General features: G+C 42.3%; 1 protein-coding gene across 1 annotated transcript in view; it reads left to right on the forward strand.

Moving 5' to 3' along the window:
* The window catches only part of LOC122787868 (histone-lysine N-methyltransferase, H3 lysine-79 specific-like), a 2,114,473-nt gene that overhangs the window by 764,584 nt on the left and 1,331,417 nt on the right, over window positions 1-18,472 (forward strand). Inside the window, exon 10 of the mRNA XM_044054784.1 lies at window positions 3,934-4,002. Coding sequence (XP_043910719.1) covers window positions 3,934-4,002 — 69 coding nt within the window. The remainder of the gene's footprint in view (window positions 1-3,933; window positions 4,003-18,472) is intronic.

Here is an 18,472-nt window from a genome sequence, read left to right on the forward strand (position 1 = left end):
TATATAAGGCCTTGTGGTTGTCTTTACTATCTGCTGCAATTCTGTTTTCATAGCTAGCTTTAGAGGATTTGATGAGGGATGTCAACTTTTTGTTGAGGCTGATAAGGGAGTTTTTCCAGTGTTGGGACTTCACCTTATTCCGCATCAGTTTCCTCCTTCTGTTGTAGAGTTTGTTTATGGCAGGGGGCCACCAGATTGGCTTCTTTTTTTTGGAGGAGAGCGTCTTGGTTCTATTGGGTATGGCGAGATCCATCCATTTCTGTACGTGTTTGTACAGTGCATTGGTGCATGATTCGGCGATCATGTAACTATTCTTCATTTGCATGGGTGCCATGAAGTTAGCCATCTCTGTTTTTAGGAGCCCAAAGTTAACTTTGGAGAAGTTTTTCATGGTGGTTAGCTTTGGAGAAGTTTTTTATGGTGGTTAGCTTTGTGGGGGTTTCCAGGGTGAGTGGTTTGTGGTTGGAGCTAACCAGGGAGGAGTTAACTATTGGTGTAGAGCAATGGTCATCCATGTTAGTAATGACCAGGTCAGAGATGTTGCTACCTCTAGTGGGGGTAAGAACGAGCTGGTCCAGAGCATTTGAATTAATGAATTCCAGGAAATGTTGGGCAAGTGTATTGGTACATGAGTAGTTTTCCCAGTTAATGGAGGGGTAGTTGAAGTCGGCCCTCTGTTGTTTTGGTATGTTTTCGTAATACAGTTTTTACTGCAAACTGTTTCCTTTACATAACTTCAACAATACATTCTTTGGTTGCAGTAATACTCAAGTACTGGATTTTCGCGGTTGTGAAATTCGCCTAGTTCAAGTGAAATGAGGCCATGAAACACTGCGAGGTGTTGATCAAAATCCTTAGTGCCAATGAAAAAGGTTTGGATTAGCTTCAGTAAGAGAAACCAATTAAAAAGTTGTCTTCCAGATTTGTGTGCATTAGAACCGCATAGGTGAATTGTAATGGGTGCTATCGTACTGACAAATGGAATCTGTAAGTACCGATTTCTCCAGTTTGTAAAAAGGGTAGAAGATCAAGCTTTAAATTATGTCCCTGTATTTTGTGGGTCAGAATTCACAAATGTGATTTAGTAGTAGGAAAACTCAGCAGAAGGGATGAATGTCTTTACAGTGAGCTACTGTTTTATGGATTCCATGTTTACAGGAAGGATGTACAGGAAAGGTGGGAGGATGGCATAATGGTTAAGGTACTTACCTTGCCGATACAAGGTGCAGGGTTTGATTCTCATATGGGGTAACTGGCTAGGCTTAAAATGGCCCACAAGGGCAATTAGCCTAGTACTAATCTATGAACCTATGAACAGGCCTTTTATATATATATTTTTTTAAAACATGTCTGTGTTTGCATTACATTGAATGCACTTGGGCACACTGATACCTCTCCAGTGTCCAGATTTCTGCCTCATATTTTTAAATTATTCTATGCAAGTTGTAGTTGTGTGGTTTCCGACTCATTGAATTTTAATGTCAGTAAATAATGGCATTCGTTTCTTTTCAAACGGGAACATTGATGGCAGCTTTGGAAGCTGCTTGTGAGAACAGGTAATCGCATCAGTGCTACATCGTATAGGATTGCAGTGTGTAATTGCTGATAGAAACTAGCTGTATATGTATACAGCTTAGTGTGGTCCTGATACTTACCTACTGTAATGTGACAGTAGAAAAAACTTGGAAGATCAATTCTGAGTCGTACATGCATTCGTTTTATTTGAAGTATGTGAATTTTGCGACTGCAAAAATCTGGTTGCGATAATACACAAGTACCCATTCTTCTAATTTCCCTCTAGTTCTTTTAATTCTTGGTGATCTTTTTTCTAAATATTTCCCCTTCACTTGTAGTTCCTTTATTCTTATCATTATTGTCTGCTTGTTTTCTCTATACCTACATCAGCTCTTTTCTGTAGACTATCCCATTTTTACGTTCAGTTTAAAATAATCGTAAGCTACCTCTAGTCTGTCATTTTGATTCACTAACCTACCTAATAGTGTTCACTTGGAGAATTTCACCCCTCCTTTTTATGTTTTAACTAGCATGTAAAAACTGACCAATGTCTTGTTTTCTCACTTTGCTGTAGAAGTTTTGCATCTAGGTAAACCAGTAAATGATCTGAGAATGTTCTAGAATAAGTTTGAACTGATTTAACAAGATACTCATGTTTTTGTTTATATAAATCCTGTCATATCTGGACTACATGCCATATTATCTCGAGTGATGTAAATAATCAGCTGTGTAGTCGTATTTCCTCAGCTACATCTGCTAGACCATATATTTTTATACAGTTCCCCAGTAATGTTCCTTCTTGTTGAATTATATTTTTCCTTGGAGCCGATCCTGCATTTGTTTTGCTCATTAATAGATTCCAGTATCCTATCATCACTAGATTACCCTCATGATAATCTCTGATATCATTTAAAAGATTTTTGGGCTCATTCTGGTTTATCTTGGTAGGGATGTTAACGTTTACCATAGGTAATGAACTGTCAGCATGACACATATCCCATTATCATCATTTAGTTACTCCTCTGTTGCTATAGGAGACCCTCTTGCAACCAGTGTTATCACCCCCCTACATCTGTTCCCCATATTATCTGCATAGTTTTTCTATAAACCACTTTTTTATAAGAGCCACATGCTCATCCTTTTGTAAATGGAACTCTTGAAGCATAGTAATTTGTGGATTTAGCTATTTGATGCATGTTATTACTTTGGTAGTTTTCTGTGGATCCGTAAGGCCATTCACATTCCACATTAGCAACCATAAACTCATCCATTTCCATGCATATTTATCATTAAACTTTAGTCTCTGCGCCTGATATGTCCCAGTCTAGGTATAATGAGCTTCAGTTTCATCACGTTATTGTTGGATTGTTCAGTGTTTCTGAACCTGTTTGACTAACTTCATCTCCACTATGGGCATAAACTTGGGGGGAGATATATATATATATATATATATATATATATATATATATATATATATATATATATATATATAAAAACGTTTAACCTTTTTGGGTCTGAGGATCAAGTTACAGGCTGGACGGCTATAGGAAGGTTTTTTGCTACTTGATATGAATGTTGTCCCTGTGCTCTAATATTACCAAGTTGCATGTTGACAGGTAATAAACGGAAAGGTCTGTGGCAGAAGGCATTTTGTAGCATTCTTGCCCGTGAATCTAGTGGTAGACACAATGAGAGCTTTGTAACATATGATTTATTTCCAGCTTTTTTAGTCATGCCTCATGCTTGTTTTCATATTTCTAATATTGTTTGTTAAAATGTCTTGTCTTTTAGTCATTTTTCCATCGCATGTCCTTCCTGATTTTCTTGTGCCCATGTGGGCTTTTATTAGGTATTACTCCTTTTCCCACATCAGAGTCACTGATAGGTGAATCGATGATTCTCCAGATTGTTGTGGACATGAATTTTCTGTGCAAGTGAAATGTGTGGATCTCCTTTAATAGGTAGGCACTGAGATAGGCTACAGCGCTCCCATGAATTAGATAGTGTGTAATGGGAGAATTGAGTTAATGAGTTTCAGCTGCAGCAGTGTTATTGTGCTGGTCTGATTACATTTTTAAAGAAGCTTGTAATACAGGGGTTTAGATTAGTTTAATAATGATAATGTGATGCTGCTTATGCAAGTAAGGCATGATAGACTATGTTGCCCTGCTTTGACATTTTTGCATGTGCATCTGTACTTTGCCCTTAAGAGTGAGATTGGAGTAATGTCCTCAAGCATTTTTACATTTCCTAGCATGTTCTTACCTTTCTGATGTTTTCCACCCTTGAGGTTATTTATAGGTATGGTAGCTAAAAACTGCTTAACAATAATGTTATGTGGGATTAGGAATCTTGGAAAAGATGCAGATAAAATAAAAAAAATTAACTTTTCAGTTCTTAAACTGTTTTTTTTTCCAGGTGGTAGAATTGTATCCTCCAAGCCTTTTGCACCTTTAAATTTCAGAATAAATAGTAGAAACTTGAGTGGTAAGTATATTTATCTTACTATGAAATGTACTACTTATGCAATGTAACACTTCAATCATCAAATGTATTTGGTGAGAAGATGCAATAATGCTTCTTTTCTATACGCTGTTGAGAGCAGTATTGATTTTTTTTAATGTAACTTTAGCATTTTCACTTACCCCTTAAAATAAGTAAATTAGTCTGTGAAAATTATGTATATGAGTAAGAAAAGAAATCATCCTGATTATGTTGAGTAATGTTTGCATGCCGTCATCTTACAAACGACTGTAAGGCAGTGATATTCATTGGAGGGATGAGTACTGCAGTCCTGATCCATATGTTGGCATTTCTGCCACATGTGGACACTCGTCTTGACCTGAATTCCAAAACAGTGTTGACATGACATCCCTGGCACCTGCTTTACCTACTTCCTCCAAGACATAAGCTGAATGCCATCATTAAAGGGGAGTGCAGCTCAAACCATCTTCAGTTCCTTTTTGGCTTCTGAAGTATGTGGCCACTGAATTAATGTGCTTCATACTGAGTTACTGAAATGAAAGGATGATAATTCATTTGTGACTCGAATTTAAGACCTGCTGTATGTCATGGTGGTGTCACTGCCTCTGTACCAACAAGACCCTGTGGACAGATAGGAGTTGAGTTTTTCTCTTACAGCCCTTTGATTTTAGCTAGGACCACACAACCCCACCCTGCAGCATGGTGATCAAAGTCCACACACACACACACACACACACACACACACACACACACACACACACACCCCTGCTTATGCACTGTTTGGATTACAGAAGTGAAAGGACAATATTAGCTTTCTTTTAGGACTTAAAGCCAAGACCTGCCCTGGACCAGTAAAAGCCTCTGATTAGTTTAATGGTCAGTTTTAAACTGAGTTCATTCAGAACTAAAAGCACCTTGTAATTTACCTTTCCTTTTTCCATGTGCTGTTTTGTTCTTCCTTTTCATAAAACTAGGTAGATGGGCGTCCTTTTGGAAGGAATTGGGCTATTCTGATTCCAAGTAAGTGGGCATTAGACATCCTAAGCCTGCGAAACACCACCAAATTTTGGGAACTTACCACATTTCAGAGGGATTACTCTCATTCCAAGAGACCAGGCAAAACTAACACAATTTTGCACCTATGTGGTCCTCACCATTCATTTGAAGTGTTGGGTTATCCACCTCAAGGCAGATCCAAGCTGGCAACATATTCAGAGCTTCTCCAGCTCTTGAGCTGTCCCTCTCGCATGATGCTGTGTGCTAAGATAACTCGCCTGATCTCTTTTGCTGCTGTTACTAGATAGATGAGATTCTCTAGAGCTCCACTCAAGCAATATTTTTCAGATAAGGAAAGAATTGTTATTGTACAAAATTTTATTTTTTTTCCTCCTTAGATTTCTTATTTTTGGTTTTACTGTGTTTTTCAAATTTTCTTTCAAGACATTTACCATAGAATTACTTAAGTCTCTGTCTCTCCCTTCAGAGATCTCCCAGGCCTGAATTTTTTTCATTTGTGTACAGATGTCATCTTTCAAATTTATTTATATGGGTAAGGCTTCCGGATTCAAGTGTTGGCACGCAATCTCTTCTCTGGACCTGCACTCACAATATGTTATTTGTCTTGGCTCTGAGCACCTGAATGTTTTTTGTGGTATTTGTGCTTCCTTATGCTACTGGGTCCTTCTGAGTGTAAAATAAAACGTTTTAGAGACCATCTCTCCAGTTCAGGGGGAGATGTAGCTGGAGCTTCTGTTGAAGCTTTGACCACTCAGCACCCCAAAGATGCTGAGAAGCAAGTTGTAAAGCCAACTGAAGAAGACAATGAAAAAGACAAAGATAAAGCTACAAGTAAGGAAAAGCCCAGGATAATGACAGACAGAAGTAAAAAAAAAAGAAGCGAGCCAGCCCATCTCTCTCCTAACCTTGGGAGTCCTTCACTGCGGACACTGATCTTCTTGAAGGAAAAAGATCCCCCATGATCTCCGCCTGAGAACACCAATTTTGGTGAGCTAATGACATTTTTGAGACAAAGGGGGAACTGGCCCACAGACATCACTTCCCAGGTGAGTATGTTTTTTGAGGCTTTCTATTGATTGCTTCTTTGTTGTGTAGGGCTTGACAGGATTCAGTTGTGGTGGAACTGATCATCTGTGCTTGTCTCACCTGAACATCACCCACATTGGAGTAAAGGACCTCTTACTGATTCTGTTGTGATTGTAGTAGTAGCCACTAAGAGGGGAGCTATCAGAGACAAGTTCCATAGTCCACCCACCTACTAGAGAATTGAGAGTGGCGGGTCATTTTGGGAAGTGTGTTAATGCTTCAGGACATGGGACCGCATTTCATAAACATTGCTAGTTCCAGAGGGAACTAGTAGGATACTAAACTCCCTCAGGAGACCTCCAACTGCTGACACTTGGAAGACCGTAGAATCTTAATTGGCTACTTTGTTGTCCACCACGAGTATTGCCATGAGGCTTATCTGATGGTGTATCAAGAGTAGCAGGTACTAGTATTGCTGTACATCACCATGCTTGACTGTGGCAGTTTGATTTGTGGACAACTTTAAATCGTCCTTCCTGAATGCCCACTATGATAGGTCATCTCTCTTTAGCCCAGAGGTTAAAGGCACCTTGTCAAAGAGAGAGCAAGAGGGCAAAAAACTTTCAGCCACTGAAGTTCACTTTCTAACCCACAAGAACCCTACTCCAGGAATCAAAGGGGTGGAAAGAGACCCTGGTTTAAAAAATCTCAACATTTTGCCTTTTACAACTCTTCCAAAAGAGCCCCTCTGTGGCAGAGAGGGAGCACCAGAGATTATTAACAAAATAGAGTTTAGATTTCCTTTTCTGACAAATGTTTCAGTGCTCCTGAAAATTTACCTGACTGCTCCCCTGTAGGCAGTTGTGGGACACTTGTCACTTTCCCTGCACAATTGGATGGCCATCACACAGGATTCTTGAGTGAATAGAGTCATATCCAGGAGCTACATAATTCCACTGCTCTCCAAACCATCTCCATCGGGTTCCTATTACCTGATCGAACATTTAGGTTAGCGAATACTTAAACGTTGATCTGGTAATAGCAAAAGCAAAAAAACGCAAATGGACGATTTAATGCAGGGAAAGAATTCCCATGGCCGTTATGTGGATTTTGCCCCTTTCCCCACTGTAGAGCGATTTCGGAGTTAGTATATTTAGTTTGGGGATGTGGGGGGGTGCAGCCCCCCACCTCATTTTGGTTTAATTTTTTTTTTTTTGCGGCCAAGGGAATTCATTCCCTACGTTAAATCGGCTGTTCCCTGTTTTAATTTTTTGATATTACCAGAGCGACGTTTAGGTATTTGCTAACCTAAATGTTTGATCAGGTAATATAGACGCAACCCCATCTTGTAAAACTCTTCAGATATTCCACCTTGTCAAAGAAGTGTTGAAGCCCAAGACATTTCTATGCTGCTAAAAATAGGAGTCATTCAGGAGGTCCCATTAGAACACAGAATCTGGTGTCTACCCAAGGTTCGTATGTTATTTTTTTAGTCCTGAAAAAAAGAACAAGGAGATAAGGCCCATTTTGCACCTCATCAGATTGAACATGTTTGTAAAGAAGACCAAATTCCAGATGGTTATGGTGCAGTCCAGTCTTCTGCCCTTATTAAGGGGGATTTGAACTTCATGGTGCGTACTACCTTGTGAAGATTGCATGACAGTCCAGAAAGTGTCTCTGCTTTCAGCTGGGAGCCAGTAATTATTAGTTCCAGGCTCTGCCGTTTGGTCTCACCACAGCCCCAGTGGCATCCACCAAATGCATGGTGGTAGTGGCAACACATTTCAGAATGCAAGGAGATGGGAGGGTTCCTGTACCTAGATGACTTGCTCTGCACACTGCAAGCACAAAAGGATCCTTAATCCTAGCAAGAAACTATTTGCTCCACTTGTATCAGTTCTTGGCCATCCAAACTATGAAAAGTCAAGCTTGCCCAACCCACTTAACTCCTGGAATTCATAGATTGCCTTCTATATATACTGTCTCAAATTGCAAGGTTGTTGCAGTCAAGGCAGACTTCTCTTCACTTGCAAACACAGGATGTCCTCAGTTCTCACCCCATCAGCATCTCTGATCATTTGTTTAGTATGTGCCATGGTGGTGGCATCAGTAACTTTGGATGCTCTTCATATTGACCACTGTTGCAGTAGCCTTAGCTGTATGGGTTATATCCTGCCAAAGGTTTAATAGCCAGCCAGCTTCCAAAGCTTCGGGGCACCTGCCGCACACCCGAACTGTTAAGCAGCTTGAACTGAGCTTAACTAAAAGACAAGTTTGGGCATGAAGCCCTTCAAGTCTGATTGTACTTTCCTTAGCTGGGCAGGTAAAACCCTTTGGGGGGAAAATGTTCCATTTTCTTATTTTTTTTACTGATGTTTTATTACTTTCCTCTTCAGGAAAGTTATTTTAAAGCTAAGAGTGCTGTCTTTTAACAGATTGTCTTGAGACTGTAGCATAGTTTGAAACAGATAACACTATTAAACTGACAGAAATGAGTAATCTAACTGAAAAACTAATTTCTGTGGAGAACTTGTTTATTTCAAGGCCGTAGGGCTGCCATATGTTTGAAAGTACTTTTGACTGTTTTTTTCTGTTAAAAAAAAATAATTTGTGTGACTTGTTAGTTTTACTGGCATTGTAGCTTGTTTTCCCCAGGATAGATGTGCCATTTTTGGCTTGACTGTGGAACAGATTCACTCCTGTGATCATTCTTTCCAGCCACAAAAAGAAAAAGTTCAGCAAACAGGCTTTACCGCCACAGCAGGCTAGCAAGTTGCCTTAGCATTAGACCACTCATATTTTACCCCGATCCCTCTGTTGTAGCACCCACAGTCACTGTGGGCCAGGGATTAGCCACATCCTGTGTGTCTTTTTTGGTCCCCTCAGTGTCTAAGGGAGAACCACTCTTGTCATTCTGGGGGAGGGAATAGGAAAGATGTCCCTGTTGTGCCAAAATGCTTTGTCCATCCCAGGGAAAGCAGTGGCTGCCGTTAATAACATGGTTGGCCCCTTTTTTTTTCTGTCAAACAGAATCAGAAAACCAAGCATGTGTCTACTCAAATTTCTTTGGATAGGACTAGTTTACTGGGACTGGCTCAGGGTTTGATTCAGGCTGTTAATCCTTGTAGAGTAGTTTTCGGTAAAAGAAAGAGGGATGCCTCCTTTCCTGTATAGATTCAGGATTCCAAATTTGAACAGGAAGATGCAGGATGTATAAAGTTCCTCAGTCTTTTACATTTTATACACTGTTCCCAAACCTGACCAAGCAACTATAGCCTTATTTGACTCCTCTGCTGCTAATTGAAATCCTACTCTTTTTAATAAGGATGGGAAAATTATTGAGAGGTATAGGGAAAAAGTAAACACTTCTGCAACTAATTGTCAGGCTCATATGTTAAAAAGTTTATTCTGACGTATTGTGAAAGTATGGGGAACATTTTATCTACAGTTTCTTCTTGTGAAGAAAAATCAGCTTATCAGCTTTAAATAACATAGATGTTCTTCATCTCACATTGCTGCAGTCCTAACACTTGGGTAGTCCGCTGTCCCTCGGTCGGCCCGAATATCAGAGTATAAGGCTGACGTCGGTCAAATTTGACTGACATCAGAACGACAGGGAACAAATGCGCATGACCAACGTCATATCCTCAGTCTTTTTTGCCGCATGGTCCGATGCAGAAGCAGTATTGCAAGTGCCGCTCTGAAATTTTCGAATTGAGTTTCAGACCGAAGTCAGAGTTGGTTGGGGAATATTTTGGTTTTTCTTGCCTCAGTGGTTTACCGGATGTCAGAAAAAGTGAATAACTGTATTTCTTGTGGGAAACAGATACCGCATAGGGATTACCATAATTTGTGTATACCTTGTTTGGGACCTGAGCACGACGTTGTTGGGTGTCGCTTTGTGCTAGGTTCAATAAACGCACTATAAAGCGTAGGTTGGATTGTGCCAGGTTGGTCTTTGGGAAGCGGTGCAATTACAATATGCCGCCGGATGCTCCGCCTTCCTCAAAGAAGCGCAAGGACAAGGCAGTTAAACCTAGGTTAGAGGAGTCGTCCAACGGACGGTTCTTTAGAGGCCAGTGGAACCGGTGGTTCCACGGAGGCCTCTATGGAGTCCCAGGGAGAAACTGTGTTTTACAGGATGTGGCCTCCCAGGAGGTAGGTCAGGCTGTAGGGGCTTCTCAGGTAACTGTACTCCCTCCCTTCCTAAGGTGTCTAGGCCCTCTTCGGCTTCCAAGGCTTCTCCTAGAGGCAGGTCTAGCTTTGCTTCTGTGGGTGTCACTCCTAGTTCTTCAGGTTCTGTGCCCAAAAGCACATGCTTAAAATGGCAGAAGATTTAATTACTTTAATTAGAGGCTCTATGCCCCTCCTGATAAGAGGCCTAGGATGGAACCTGTGTTGGGGATTATGAGCAGGCTTCGATGTGTCTGAGTCTTCGGCTGAAGACTTGCAGGAGTATTCTCATTATTCTGATTCTGATGTTGATGATTCTACTCCTTCTGCTTCTCCTCCTGAGGATTTTTCTTTTCAGAGACCCTTCACTCCATGAGAGAGCATTTTAAATGGGAAGGTCAGGATTTCTCTGATTCCAGGAAAAGGCTTAGGGAATTTTTGTTTTTACCCCAGCATAGGCCTTTAGCTATACCTCCTGTTCTGAATGTAGTGGAAGATGTGTTTGCAGAGGCTTAATCCTGATTCTTTGCCTCCTGCTCCTGTTAAACCAGACAGGTATTACAGGGTGCCTGAAGCTCATAAGTATCTTTTAAGAGTCCTAGGGCAGACCCAGAAACTGTTAGCCAGGGGCCTAAGGGTGTAAAGGCTTCTGTTGTCAAGAATCCGGTTCCTGCAGATAAAGAGGCCAGGGCCTTGGATAGATGGGGTAAGAAAGTTTATACTTCTTCCACTCTAGCCATGAGAGCTTTGAATTGCCAGTTTCACATGTTGAAATATCAAAATTATCTCCTTTCACAGTTGAAATCTAAGGTTGATGCTCTGGCGGAAGGTATTGATTGTAAAGAGTTACAAGATTTAGTGCATGTTTCTGAACAGGTGGGTAAGCATTCTTTGCAATGTGGTTTTGATGCTGTACAGGCCCCGCCTAGGGTGGCTGCCACTGGGTCAGTTCTTCGCAGGCATGCCTGGCTGAGGGATCAAAATTTATCTGACCATGTTAAAACTAGGATTTTGGATGCCCCTTTGCAATCTGATGTCTTGTTTGGTTCTCCTGTTGAGGCAGTTTTAAAGAAGATGGAGGACAAGGCTAAGTCTATGCAGACTGTTAAAGATTTTTTGCAGGTTCAGCCTCCAAAGTTTAGTAGAAATTGGCCTACTAAAGGGTGGACGTATCCTTCTTATGATTCCCAGTCTAGGGGTAGATCTAGACGTGGCAGGGGCAGAGGTCAGGGCTCTTTCAGGCCTAGGACAGGGAGTTCTCCTGCACAGTCTTCGGGTGAAGGCAGGGGTCAGTCCTTTCGTAAACAGACCCAATGACCTACCTTTTCAGCTGCCAGAACCTTCTCGACTGGCAGCACCTTTGGGAGGAAGGTTGGCACTTTTCAAAGAAAATTGGAGTTTGATTACCCAAGACAGATGGGTACTGGATATCATACATCACGGTTACAGGTTTTATTTCCATACCTTGCCTCCTTTCAAAGGCATGCCAGACATTCCTCCTCAACAAAGAATAGAGGCTCACAAGCAAATTTCTCTGTTACTCCAAATAGGGGCCATACAGCCGGTTCCTATGCCAGAAAGGGGCCTAGGATTTTATTCTATTCCTGGTGCCAAAAAGGGGAACACGTGGAGACCAATTTGGATTTATCTATCCTCAACACTTATCTGGACATTCCCAAGTTCAAAATGTTGACGCTACAACAGCTTTTACCTCTACTGGGCAAGGATCACTGGATGGTAACTTTGGATCTCAAGGAGGCTTACCTTCATGTTCCTATCAGGCTAAGTTGCAGGAAGTATCTGCTGACTGGGACTTCTCACTATCAGTTCTCTGCATTGCCCTTTGGCTTATCTACTGCCCAGAGTATTTACAAAGTTCTGGCTCCAGTGATAGCTTTCTTCAGGCTAAAAGGAATACAAATCTATCCTTATTTGGATGATTGCCTGATACTGGCTCAAGGAAGGGACGAGCTTCTTCGTCATTTGGAATATGTGATAGCAGTGCTAAGATGCCTGGGGTATTCTGTGAACGAAATAAAGTCCAGTCTAGTACCCTCTCAAGACATGTGCTTTCTGGGAGTAAGACTGAATACAGCATCCCAGATGGCCTTTCTAACCCCGGACAAACAAAAGAATCTTTCCCTTTACTTCCATCATCTATCTCTTCAGTCCGGCTGACTGCAAGGACAGTCCTTCAAGCCTTAGGGTTCATGGCATCTTGTATTCTGGTGCTTCCCAATGCCAAACTGCATATGAGGAAGTTGCAATGGTATCTCAAAATGTATGGACACAGCACTGCCAGCATCTGGACACTGTCATTCAAATAATACCTTGCATTCAAAAGGAATTTTTGTGGTGGGCTCAGGAATGTCACCTAAACAAGGGACTCTCTGTGACCCGCCAGAGTCAAATTTTAACGACAGATGCCTCAGACAAAGCTTGGGGAGCTCATCTAAATGGAAAGTGGATACAAGACAAGTGGCCTGTCAGACTACAGCATCTACATATCAACTTGAAGGAGATGTTAGCAGTCCAGTTTGCATTAATAGCTTTCAAGGATTTACTTCTTCCAGGGCAGGTGTTGATTCTAACAGACAACACAACTGTCATGTGGTACATCAGCAAGCAAGGGGAACACATTCTTATCCTCTATGCAGGCAAGCGATGATTTTGTGGGAGACTGCTCTCAGTTTACAACTAAGTCTTCAGGCAAGGTTTCTGCCGAGAGCACAGAACTCCTTAGCAGATGTGTTAAGCAGACAAATCATGGATCCCCACGAGTGGAAACTGGATCTTCATGTATTTCAGAAATTGACAGTGTCCTGGGGAACTCCAGACATAGATCTGTTCGCTTCTCCACTAAACCACCAGCTGCCAAAGTTTTGCACAAAGGTTTCATCCCACAGCTTGGTAAGTGGATGCTCTTTCTTTCAGTTGGAAAAATCTTCATGTGTATGCCTTTCCACCTCTGCCTCTCCTTCCAAAGGTACTTCTGAAGGTCAGACAGGACAAGCCAAGGATGATTTTGATAGCTCCAGATTGGCCTCGACAGCACTGGTACCCATTACTGAGAAGTCTGGAAGCCTCCATGGCCTTTGCCTTTGATTCCTCATCTGTTGTCCCAGGAGGACAGTCATTTGCTCAATGTCAAGCTTCACTCTCTTCACCTAACAGCATGGCATATTCTGTTTTAAACCATAAAGGGTCTCAACTTCCACAACAAGTTTTGAATGTGATTTTGGAAGCTAGAAGGCCTAGTACAAGGAAAGTGTACGAGATAAATGGAAGAGATTTTTATTTTGGAGTGCAGCTAAGGATTTGATGTTTCTGAGCCTGATTTAAGTGTGGCTCTTCAATATCTTACTGAGTTATTGGACAAAGGTTTGTCCTTCTCTTCTATTAAGATTCATGCTGCAGCAATTTCAGCTCACTATGACTGTGACCCACCATTGTTTTCTCATCCTTTGTTCAAGCAATTTCTTAGAGGGGCAAAGAATATAAGACCCCCAAGAGCTCCTACTCCTGCTTGGGATCTCAATTTTGTGTTGGAGAAACTCACTCTACAACCTTTTGAGCCTGCAGCTACTGCTGAGTTGAAATATTTGTCATGGAAGACTGCTTTTTGTTGGCCATTACCTCTGCAAGAAGGGTTTCTGAATTGCAGGCCCTTATGGCAGTTGAGCCTTCTTAATTTTCCATAAGGATAGGGTATCTTTACGCACTAATCCTTCCTTTATGCCTAAAGTGGTTTCTAGTGTGGCTTTAAACCAAACTATTCATTTGCCTACTTTTTATGCAAATCCCCAAACTAAAGGGGAAAGGATTTTGCACACTTTAGATGTACACAGGCAGTTGCGATATTATTTGGACAGAACTAAAGGGTTCAGACAATCTCAGCAGTTATTAGTTTCTTTTGCTTTGTGCTCTCAGGGCAAGCCCGTGTCAAAACAAACTATTTCTAAGTGGATTGGATTTTGCATTGCTTTCTGTTATTCCCATCATGGCAAAGAGATTCCAGCTGGGATTAGGCCTCATTCCACTAGGGCTGCTGCCACTTCAACAGCTTTTTTGAGGGGGGTGGCTACTAAGGATATTTTGGAGGCAGCCACTTGGAGTTCAGTGCATACCTTCTCTAGGCATTACCACCTTCCTCTGTACTCTAAATCCAGGGCTGGTTTTGCCACTGCTGTGTTGCAGGGCATTTTGGCAGCCCCTGCTTCGTTATAGTTTTGCCATCCTCCCTTACCTCTGCTTTGGGATTCTACCCAAGTGTTAGGACTGCAGCAATGTGAGATGAAGAACATAGTACAGTTTTGTACCTACCATAAATGTAGATGTTCAAGATCCACATTGCTGCAGTCCAATTTACCTCCCTCCTTCCCTCTGTAGTTTGAGGTGGTTGTGTGGGCTGGGTTATCCCTCTGAGGTATAGTGTATATATTGTATATATTGTACATATTTTTGGTGTTAGGCTGGTTGGTTGTTTAGTTGTTGTCTATGGTTTTGACCTTTCTTTTAGGGTCTTCTGACATCTGGGGCAAGAAAAGACTGAGGATATGACGCCGGACATGCGATTTGTACCCTGACGCTCTGATGTCAGTCAAATGCTTTGACCGACGCCAGCCTTATACTCTGATATTCGGGCCGACCGAGGGACAGCGGACTACCCAAGTGTTAGGACTGCAGCAATGTGGATCTTCGAACATCTACATTTATGGTAGGTACAAAACTGTACTTTTCTTCTATTGCACAGGTCACTACTTACTGTTTACACTGTGTGTGTGACTGTTGTTACATCTTCCAGGGATTGGCTGCTTTCTCATTACCTTCCAGATGATGATAAAAATGAGATTTTTAAATTCTCCCATGGATAGAAATTTAGTGTTAGGCCCCTCTGTTGCAGAGGTGATGAAAAAGTGTGATAAAAGGGGTAAGCTGATCCAGGGAGTCTCTAAACTTTTTCAGTCCTCCTTTTCCAAATTGCCCCAGGGATTTTCTTTCTCCTCATCCGATTTGGCAACAAAAAAAAAAAAAAACAGAACAAACTGTTTCAACAGAATTTAGGTAAACAGATGATTAAGAAGTGGCAAGAAAGTTCCAAATTAAGTCTCAAACCTCCCAAAACCAAGGACACTCCAGTAAGTCTGAATGACTGTTCAAGACCTTGTGACCCCCCCCCCCCCCAACCCTGGCCCTCTTTCTCTTCCAGAAAGTCTGAATCTCCATTTTTTCTTTGGCAACAGATTGTTTCAGACAAAATGGGTTCTGAAAAACATTTATCAGTATTACAGATAGCAGTAGGAGGAAATTCCTCCTTTCCAGGGGTCATCCTGCAAATCAGACTGTTTTGTTTCTATTCTTCATCACATGCTGTCCCAAGTACTAATAGAACCAGTTCCTCATTCCTAGATGGGGAAGGGGGTTTTATTCAAGGATGTTCCTAGTTGCTAAGAAATAAAATGCTAGGAGACCAGATGTTCATCGTGCATACAGCTGCAGTCATAACAGATGGGTTTTCCTGCCGTCAGGCGGGTCCTCGGTCGGCCGAATTCCAAAGTCTAGGTCCAGCGTCGGTTGTCGTCGCTTCTTCCCTGATGTCAGTGCGACAGGGGTATAAAAGAACCAGCCAACGCCATTTTCTTCAGTCTTTTGTGCCGCGCGGTGCCCGAAGCAGAAGCAGTTCGCAAGTGCCGGTCGGCCAGCTCCTGAGATTACGAATATCTGCAACCGAAGTCTTCTTGAAAGCCAAGTACCCCGTTGGGGAAACTTTTCTTGCCTCAGACCGATGTCAGACAAAGTTAATAATTGTATTTCATGTGGGAAGCAAATACCGCATAAGGATTTTCATTCCCTCTGCATTCCTTGCTTAGGCCCAGACCACGACGTCTCGGCCTGTCGTTTTTGTGCTACATTCAACAAACGCAGCATTAAGCGTCGGGTGGAGTTCGCCCAGCACTTTTTTGGCAAAAAATGTAACTACATAATGTCGTCGGATACTCCAACTCCAGTTTTGACTAAAAGACGCAAAGATAAGGACCGACACACAAGGTCCGCGGCCTCTACCGACACCACACCAAAGCTGACTACAGGTGGTCTGGTTCTCAGCAAGGTGCCTACACAGCCCCTGACTACTGACGACACTTCATTGGCGGTGTCTTCTGTACCCGAGGTCGCAGGCTCTTCGGCCCACACCCCGACTACAGATACCGAAGCCACTCTAGGCGGTGAAACTCAGTTTAGACAGGTCTGCCTCCTCACAAGATGTCTTCAGGCCTTCCTCTTCTTTTTCCATCAAGGCTTTCACTAAGTCTAAGACAGCCATGCATTCTAAAAAACAAACCCCACAGGGCCCTTCTCAAGGCCCCATGCCTAAAAAGCAGATGCTCAAAATCGCTGAGGACTTAATTTCTCTAATCAGGGGTTCTCAACCCCCCCCCCCGGAAAAAAGGACCAGAGTGGAGGAAGAATCCCCCTCCTCGGACCAGGCTTCCATTATTTCAGAACATTCTGATGACCAGGAACATTCATACTTCCCTTTTGAAGATTCTGATGCAGAGGAGTCCATTCCCTCTGTCTCCCCCCCCTGAGGATTACTCTTTTGGGGAGACCTTGCATACCTTGAGGGAACACTTCCACTGGGAAGGTCAAGAGTACTCAGATTCCAAGAAAAGGCTTAGGGATTTTCTCTTGCTCCCTCAGCATAGGCCTCTGGCTATACCCCCTGTCTTAGATATCCTTGATGATGTGTATTCGGAGTCCTGCCTTAACCCAGACTCTTTACCTCCAACCCCAGTCAAGCCTGACAGGTATTACCAGGTTCCTGACGCACACCAATTCCTATACAAAAGCCATGCGGCTGACCCAGAAACTATATCACAGGGCCCCAAGGGAATTAAGGCCTCCACTGCTAAAAATCCCTTACCTTCAGAGAGGGATTCCAGAGCTTTAGAAAGGTGGGGGAAAAAGGTATACACCTCGGCCACCTTATCCATGAGGGTGTTAAACTTGCCAGTTCCATATGTTAAAGTACCAACAGTTTCTGTTATCACAGTTAAGAAGCAAAATGTCACAACCTGAACAACCAGATTTGAAGGAGTTGCAGAATTTGATACATAGTGCAGAACAAGTAGGTAAACATACCTTGCAATGTGGTTTTGATGCGTTAGAGGCCTCATGTAGAGCTGCTGTTACAGGATCAGTTATACGTAGACATGCTTGGCTCAAAGAGCAAACCTTACCAGATCATGTCAAAGCTAAATTATTGGATGCACCTCTGCAAAAAGATGTATTGTTTGGTGTTAAAGCTGAGGAGGTATTAAAGAAAATTGAGGAAAAGGCAAAATCAATGCAAACAGTGAAAGATTTCCTACAGGTACAACCTCCACGTTTCAGTAGAAATTGGCCTTCAAAAAATTGGTCCTTTCCAGCCACGGACAGACCCCAAAGAGGTAGATACAGGCGCCCGAGGGGTATAGGGCAATCTCAAGGATCGTTTAGAGGCAGACAATGGCAAGCACCTACCCAAAGAGGTAGTGAGGATAGTTCACAGCCATTCAGAAAGCAGAACCAATGACTTTCCCCTTTGCATGCCAAGCAAGGCTCAAATGGCAGCACCTTTAGGCGGAAAACTGGCATTATTTTCAAAAAATTGGCATATTATCACAAAAGACAAATGGATTCTGGACATTATATACAGAGGCTACAAATTCCACTTTCACACCCTTCCAAAAATGAGAGGCATGCCAAACCTGCCACACAATCAAAGGGCAGAGGCACAAAAACAAATTTCAGATCTCATGGACATGAAAGCTATTCAAGAGGAACCTGCACAAGAACAGGGTCAAGGTTTTTATTCCAGACTATTCCTTGTACCAAGGAAGGGCAAAGATTGGAGACCTATTTTGGACCTATCCATCCTAAACACATTTTTACTCGTGCCAAAATTCAAGATGCTCACATTACAGCAGCTTCTTCCCATGCTGGGCAAGGAGTCTTGGTTGGTAACATTGGACCTCAAGGAGGCATACCTGCATGTCCCAATCAGACAAGATTGCAGAAGATACCTCAGATTTCTTGCAGGTTCAACACATTATCAATTCTCTGCATTGCCCTTTGGCTTATCTACTGCGCCCAGAGTGTTCACTAAATGCCTGGCATCAGTAATTGCCTACTGCAGACTGCAAGGGATACAAATATACCCATATTTGGACGACTGCCTGATCCAAGTGGACAGCAAGCGCATACTTCTGAAACATCT

Source organism: Protopterus annectens, chromosome 13.part0 (genome assembly GCF_019279795.1).
Source record: "Protopterus annectens isolate FY-2018-M chromosome 13.part0, PAN1.0, whole genome shotgun sequence".
NCBI lineage: Eukaryota > Metazoa > Chordata > Ceratodontiformes > Protopteridae > Protopterus > Protopterus annectens.